Source organism: Salarias fasciatus, chromosome 14 (genome assembly GCF_902148845.1).
Source record: "Salarias fasciatus chromosome 14, fSalaFa1.1, whole genome shotgun sequence".
Classification (NCBI taxonomy): Eukaryota; Metazoa; Chordata; class Actinopteri; order Blenniiformes; family Blenniidae; genus Salarias; species Salarias fasciatus.
In genome coordinates this window covers 2,743,426-2,750,995 of record NC_043758.1, presented here as the reverse complement: position 1 = coordinate 2,750,995, position 7,570 = coordinate 2,743,426, and the positions used below count along the sequence as shown (strand labels likewise).

Genomic DNA, 7,570 nt, shown 5'->3' with positions numbered 1-7,570 from the left:
ATATCTTTTGTGATGATACATCGACTTACAACTAATTGAATGACCCCTCTGTCACGGGCTGAGGGCGTCAGTATTGCTTTCACTTGGACTAAGCAGCTGTGAGGAGGGTGGTAGGAACCCTGCACACTAAAAAACTCCAAATGTGCGGACTGCTTTACGGCATGCGTCACATCATGATATAACATTATTTAGCCACCATTAGATCCATTACCTCGTCGCTATCCATCCTTCACACAGCCACTGGAAACAAATGTAGGCGAGTTCAGTTCGACAGCACGCCACCGGGAGCAGCATTTTATGATGCCACGCGCTAGTCCTCATAGGAACTGTAGTATTCGTTCAGGCAAAAAACACTACCGCTTTTGTCCACTGGTGCCGCCAAAATCAATGAAAACTGAAAGTTCCTTAGTGTTGCTTTAAGACCCTCTTCATCTCTCAGTCTCACCATCCCCCCTGCCCCATGACCACCATGGGCTCCAGGGCCGGGTTCCTCAATTAGCAATTAGCGGACCGCGGTCCACGACCAGACCCCCCCCGCTCCCACAGGGCGCTGCAGCCCGGACCCATGCTTGTATGTAAAAAAACAAATGTTGACCTTCAAGATTTGTATTGGAGGACCCCTGCTCTAGAGCCTTCAGCTGCGCTGCTCCCCGCCTCTGGATCTCCCTCCCAGCTGACATCAGAAACATCAACACACTACACATTCTCAAATCCACTCTCAAAACCCACATGTTCAGACAAGCTTCCTCACTTTGACCTCCAGTCCTCCTTCTGTTTTAATTTGCTAAACTGGTATTTGTTAATTTTAAATTCTTTTGTTTTAACCTGTGTATTTGAAACTGTTTTTCTTCTGTTTTCTTTGTACAGTGACCTTGAGTGTCCTGAAAGGCGCCTGTAAATAAAATGTATTATTATTATTATTATTATTATTATTATTATTATTATTATTATTATTATTATTATTATTATTATTAACTAAATTCTTTTTTCGTGAATTGTGTCTTTTGATTTCTCTTTCGGCATGAAAATAAATATCTGAACCTCATTTTTTTCTTAAATAAATTACAATCCACTTCACAATAAAACCACAGCTCTGCCACACGGGGGCGGTGCAGCAGGATTTGCGTGATGAACGCTGCTTTTTTCAAACAAACGAAGAAGAAGACCCGGATGTAGACGGATTCCCGGAGCCCTCCGTTTCCTCTCCTCTCTCTCTGTCCCCGGGTTGTCTCTGGTCGCTCCCCGCTCCGGACAGCGGCCCGCAGGCAGACATGACGCCGGACTCTGAGCTTCTGACGGCGGTCCAAACCTTCTGCTCCCAGGCGGAGCTCATCATGAGGCTGGCGGCCCAGACTGCGGTCCTGGACGGAGGAGGGGTGAGCTGCTGCTGCTGGCGGTGTGTGTGTGTGTGTGTGTGTGTGTGTGTGTGTGTGTGTGTGTGTGTGTGTGTGTGTGTGTGTGTGTGTGTGTGTGTGTGTGTGTGTGTGTGTGTGTGTGTGACTGGATTGAGTGAAAGACTAACTAGTTGACTGTAAAGAGTCCTGGTCCTGGTCCTGGTCCTGGTCCTGGTCCAGACTCTCCTGGACTTGGTAGTTTTAGAGTTTACCGTCACTGTTGATAACAGTCCAGCTTGGTGGTCTGTAAGAATGTCATGAATGTCATGAATGTCATGAATGTCACTGTTCTCCCATAGTTCATGTTTATGTGTGCAGTTTCAACATCAAAACAAGTAACAGCTCCAACTAGTGGCCCAGCTTGAAAACTACATCTTGTGCTGCGTTCTGCCGTTACCATGGAAACATACTTTTTTCATAATATTCAGAATGCTGTCTGTAAATGTAAAGTTTTTATGATAAGAAGGCAAAAACAATGTGTTTTCATGTGAAGCATTGTTGAAACAGATTGTGATTACTTGGATTTATGTCTGTCTTCCTCGTCCTCTCCTGCTGTCCTCTCCTCCTGTCCTCGTCCTCTCCTCTTGTCCTCGTCCTCTCCTGCTGTCCTCGTCCTCTCCTGCTGTCCTCCCTGCAGACCCCGCTCAGCGTCTTTTTGGACATCCTGTCCAAGGAGACGGTACGCAGACTGTGTGCTGTTTTCAAAGAGCTGTACACTGGCGTCCTGATTCAGAATCGCGCTCTGAGGGACCAGATGAGACGAGCGGAGACGGACAGGACGGCTTGCCAGAAGACGCCTGCAGCGGTGGACACGTCGGTCGACCTCCAGAGAGCTGGTGAGCCCCGCTGCGGAGCGACGCACTGGACACACGCTGCGAAGGACACGTGTTCAAATCCCTCCGACCATGCGGCGTTTCCAGATGGACCTGCGGAGCACACGTCCAAACCCGTCACACACCAGGACGGCCTCCATGAGGGTCCAGCTGGCATCAAGTCTGAAGTGGTCTTAGAAGCTGCTCCAGGTCCTGGACTTGAGGATCTCCTGCAGGCCACCGGGGACGTGACATCACTTCCTGTGGCTCACGACGAAGACGTGATGGCTTCAGAAGTGGAGATGGTTGTGAGTTTCTCTTGGTGCGAGGTTAACGTTAGCCCGGCTCTGCTAAAGCTAGCCGCTGCTGACCTGACCATGTGCTTTTAGGTGGACGCTGCTGAGTGTCTCCAGCTGGACGCAGCAGGAGACGGCGAGGACCAGAAGGTCCCTGACAGCGAGACAGGTAAGGCGCGGAGCGTCTCCCGGTCCTCGGTGTCTTCACAGGTGGAGGGACTTCATTCCGGTTCTCTGCAGGGTCTCCTCAGCCCCTCCTGAGTGAGGAGGCGCAGAAGGAGCAGGAGAGGCGGCGGCGGCGGGAGCGCTACAAGGAGAAGCGCTTCTTCTGCGAGCTGTGCTCCCGAGGCTTCCACCAGAAGCACCAGCTGCTCAAACACTCGTCGTGCCACCGCAAGCCGTTTCCCTGCAGCCTGTGCGAGCGCGGCTTCTACCGGGCGCCGACGCTGCAGCGCCACCTGCTGCTGCACCGCCTGCGGGAGGCGCAGCAGAGAGACCCCGACAAGCTGCTGGCCTGCGAGCAGTGCGGCCGCAAGTTCCGCCTGCTGCGCCAGCTGCGGGCGCACCAGGCCACCCACCGGGCCGAGCGGGCGCCGCTGCGCTGCCCGGTCTGCGAGCGCACCTTCACCTCGGCGCGCGCGCTGCGCTACCACCAGGCGGCGCACGCCGCCAGCAAGCCCTTCATGTGCGACGTGTGCGGCAAGAGCTACGTCCGCAAGAAGAGCCTGCGGGAGCACCAGGCCGTCCACACCGGCGCCCGGCCGTACGCCTGCGCCGTCTGCGGCAAGACCTTCTCCACCGCCGGCAACCTGCGCGTGCACAAGCGCTCGCACTCCGACGAGCGGCCGCACAAGTGCGGCGAGTGCGACAAGGCGTTCAAGTGCCGCATGAGTCTGCTGCAGCACGGCGTGGTGCACAGCGGCGAGAAGCCCTTCGCCTGCCTCACCTGCGGCATGCGCTTCGGACTCAAGTACAACTTCCAGAGGCACCAGAGGCTGCACAGCGGGGAGAAGAGCCTCAGGTGGGGCAACGGGGGGCAACGAGGGGGGCGGGGGGTCAACAGGCTGCACAGTGTCTAGAAACCAATCACATGTACCGGGGGGGGGGGGCAGTGGGTAACGGGGGGGTGGGGGTAAAAAGAGGCTGGTTGGGGAAGTTCTAGAGGTTTGTTTGGTTCCTGAATAAAAACAAGGGTTTAATAAAGATAATCGAGAATATGGTCGAAGTTCAAACTGAAAAGTGTCTCCTCCTGTCCCCCCCCCCCCCATGTGTCCCTCAGGTGTGAGACCTGTGGGGAGGGCTTCTACGGGACCTGGGCTCTGAAGACCCACATGCTGGTTCACGGCGTGGAGAAGCAGTTCATGTGTGACCTCTGTGGGAAGACCTTCTTCTACAACTGCCAGCTGCAGAAGCACCAGCAGCTGGTGCACGCCGCCTCCGGCAGGGGGCGCCGTAGCAGCGGGGCGGGGACGCGCGCCGAGGGGGCGGAGCTCCGGCCGGCGGCCGCCAAAGCCTTCAGCTGCCAGACGTGTCTGAAGAGCTTCAGCAGCAGCGGCTCGCTGAGGACGCACGAGAAGACCCACAAAGACAAGGAGTACAGCTGCGAGCTGTGCGGGAAGGAGTTCCACCTGCGCCACCTCTACCTGTCCCACCTGCGCCAGCACTCCGGCCACCGCTCCTACTTCTGCCCCGTCTGCCACAAGGGCTTCCTGCTGGCGGCGCAGCTGAGGCAGCACGAGCTGCTGCACTCCGGGGTCAAGCCCCACCGCTGCCAGCAGTGCGGCAAGGAGTTCCGGACCCCCCAGAACTACCACCGCCACCTGCGGATCCACACCGGCGTCAAGCCGTACCAGTGCACCGTGTGCAGCCGCCGCTTCCGGCAGTCCAATCAGCTCAAGTCCCACATGCAGATCCACACCGGCATCAAGCTGTACTCCTGCCCGCGCTGCCAGCAGGGCTTCTCCGACTCCCGGCGCCTCAAGAAGCACCGCTGTGTGGACCAGGACCAGAACCAGAGCCAGAGCCAGGACCAGGTGGAGTCCGCACCGGGGACTTGGCCCGAAGCCACAGGACCCGGTCCTGGAGCAGGTCCTGTGGTCGGGACGGAACCCGTTAGCTTAGTGTGACCTCAGAGACGCCAAAATAAAATCTTTCACAGCTTTCATCTGTTTCTTCAGTTCTACCACACACACACACACACACACACACACACACACACACACACTTCCTTATACAAACAGTATTTTAAGTGAAAATGCAACATTTTTGTTCGTGTGTTTACACAACTTTGCTGAAAGGTGTTAAAAGCGCAAACTTTTGTAAACAGCTCCCAAAGTGGAACTTTTCAAAAACGCTCCGTATTTGTGTAAATGGAATAAAACCTTGCTGAGTTCACACACACACACACACACACACACGCCGGGGATGTTGTACATATTTATGCAGCATATGTTCATTAAATGGACAGAACCGTTTTCCTCCAGTGTCGCGACTCCCGGTCCATGTTCTCCTGGACTTAGTAGTTCTGTAGTTGAGTCACTGTTCATACGAACGTCCCTAAACTCCCAGAGTTAAAGTTTTTGTGTTTTTATAACAAAAAACAAAGTAACACCATTGAGTGGCTTAACGTGAGGAGAACGTAATCTTGAGGACGTTGTCGTGTGACGCCACGCCGTAAATATATCCACCGTGGGTCTCGCAGACACTTCCATCATGACGACTCCACAGCCATAAAATCCTTCTGGTCCGCTTCTCGCCGTCGTCCCAAAACTACCAGCTGGACTGTCGCCTTAGCCGGCTTAGGCCGGTCGGCTCACTCGGCTGTCAGGCACGACACTACAGTCAACATCGGTCTGCTGAACATCCGCTCACTCACGAGCAAGAGACATCTCATCCAGGACATCCTCACCGACCGTAAGCTGGACTTTCTCTGCTTAACTGAAACCTGGCAGCAGCCTAATGTCTACACTCAGCTTAACGAATCTACTCCGCCTGGCTTTGTCTAGGTCTGCCGTCCCCGTGGCAACGGACGCGGGGGTGGTATCGCGATACTTCACCGCGAGAAGTGGAAAGTTCTCCCCGTGTCCGCGCCCCCACTTACCTCATTTGAATGTCTGGCTTTGAAGTTGCCTGGTGCCTCTCCCATTTTAATTGCCACCGTCTACCGTCCCCCCCCAAGCCAAACTGTAGCTTTTTAGATGAACTTTCCACCCTCCTCACCCACCTGTCCACCTTGTCCCCTAACGTCATCCTGCTAGGTGACTTCAATATTCATATAGACAATACTAATCTCCCCCTCACCACAGAGCTTCTGTCATGTCTGGAGAGCTTTGATTTTGCTCAATTCACCGACTTCCCAACCCACAAAAAAGGACATTTTCTGGACTTAATCTGCTGTTCTGGCCTCGCTCCGATGAGCTCCCTGTCCCCGACCACTTCCTCCTCACCTTCAATGCCACACTCTCCCTCTCCATCATCAAGCCCCCCCGTCTCATCTCTTTCCGGAATATAAAGGACATGAACCGTGACTCTCTTTCCACCAGCCTTCGTTGTGTCTCTATCCCGGACTCCCTCTCCAACCCTGAAAAAACTGGTCTCCCTCTACAACAATAGCCTACAGGATATTCTTAACTCTCTCGCCCCAGTCCAAACCCGTCAGGTCTCGTTCTCCTCCTCTGCCCCCTGGTTCACCCCTGAGCTCCGGGAGATGAAAGCCAGGGGTCGTCAACTCGAACGTCTCCATAAATAGTCTGGTCTTACTCTCCACAAGGACATGTACAATAACCATCTTCTTCTTTACAAGGACTCCATAACTCAAGCCAAAACCAGCTATTACTCCAGCCTCATCATCGCCAATGATGGAAACTCAAAAACACTCTTCTCTCTGTTTAACAAAATTACCCAACCATCAAACTCCCTCCCGCCCCATCTGTATTCTACTGACTCCTGTAACTCTATAATGCAGTTTTTCAATCGCAAAATCAGCAATATCCATCAGAATCTTTGCTCGATCGGACCATCTTCCTCCCCATCACCCCCTCCTCTCCACTCTCACTACTTTTCCAGTTTTCATCTCCCCAGTCCTCCTGAAATTGCTGATATCCTCCTAAAATCAAAGCCCTCCACCTGCCAGCTTGATCCCCTCCCCACATCTCTGGTCAGATCCTGCCTCCCCTCTCTTCTCCCTCTCATATGCACCATCATCCATTCCCCACTCTCCTCTGGTATTGTTCCTTCATCATTTAAAACAGCATCTGTTACCCCCAAGCTAAAGAAATTTGGTTTAGATCCCAACCATTTTAATAACCTCCGCCCCATTTCTCACTTACCTTTCATTTCTAAAATTCTGGAAAAAGTAGTCGCCAGCCAGCTCCATTCTCACCTTTCCCTCAATAATCTTTACGAGCCCTTTCAATCTGGATTTCGCCCCCGCCACAGCACAGAAACAGCACTCCTTAAAATCACAAATGATCTCCTCGTGGCAGCTGATTCTGGTTCACTTTCCATCCTCATCCTCCTCGATCTGAGTGCGACCTTTGACACCATCTCACACCCCATCCTCCTCCATAGACTCTCCTCCATCGGTATCACCCACACACCCCTCAGCTGGTTTCACTCATATCTCAGTTCATTCAGCTTCAGTCATTTAAATCAGACCTCTCCCCAGTCACCACCAGTGTCCCCCAGGGCTCCGTCCTGGGGCCCCTCCTCTTCATCATCTACCTCCTCCCCCTTGGCCATACTTTCCACAAACTCAACATTCATTTCCACTGCTTTGCGGACGACACCCAGCTCTACCTCTCTTGCAAGCCCCATTCCACGCTCCCACCCCCCTCCCTCATCTCCTGTCTTTCTGACATTAAATCTTGGTTCACTGCAAACTTCCTCCAATTAAACAGCAATAAAACTGAAATCCTCCTGGTTGGCACTAAATCCACACTTGCTAAAGTAGACAGTCTTTCTCTCCCCATTGACAGCTCCTCGGTCTCCCCTCCCCCTCAGGTCAAGAGTCTGGGTGTCATCCTCGACAGCACTCTTTCCTTCCAGTCCCACATTAATTGCATTATTC

The 7,570-nt window shown here is 53.3% G+C and overlaps 1 protein-coding gene across 3 annotated transcripts; it reads left to right on the top strand.

Moving 5' to 3' along the window:
* The first annotated feature begins 1,171 nt into the window (after positions 1 to 1,171).
* On the top strand, positions 1,172 to 4,654 carry LOC115400399 (zinc finger protein 345-like). Of its 3 annotated transcripts, XM_030108254.1 has the most exons (6): positions 1,172 to 1,376; positions 2,032 to 2,230; positions 2,315 to 2,514; positions 2,596 to 2,671; positions 2,743 to 3,523; positions 3,782 to 4,654. In XM_030108254.1, the coding sequence occupies exons 1-6, from the start codon at positions 1,272 to 1,274 to the stop codon at positions 4,626 to 4,628; spliced, it is 2,208 nt and encodes a 735-aa protein (XP_029964114.1). In that variant the 5' UTR covers positions 1,172 to 1,271; the 3' UTR covers positions 4,629 to 4,654. The 3 variants fall into 3 exon arrangements, with proteins under 3 accessions (XP_029964114.1, XP_029964113.1, XP_029964112.1); XM_030108253.1 differs by having other exon boundaries at positions 2,032 to 2,511; XM_030108252.1 differs by having other exon boundaries at positions 2,032 to 2,514.
* Positions 4,655 to 7,570: the final 2,916 nt, after the last annotated feature.

Coding starts and splice junctions, on each gene's coding strand:
- LOC115400399 (XM_030108252.1), top strand. CDS start 1,272: ATGACGCCGGACTCTGAGCTTCTGACGGCGGTCCAAACCTTCTGCTCC. Junction 1,377..2,031: donor CGGTCCTGGACGGAGGAGGG/GTGAGCTGCTGC, acceptor TCCTCCCTGCAG/ACCCCGCTCAGCGTCTTTTT. Junction 2,672..2,742: donor GGTCCCTGACAGCGAGACAG/GTAAGGCGCGGA, acceptor GGTTCTCTGCAG/GGTCTCCTCAGCCCCTCCTG.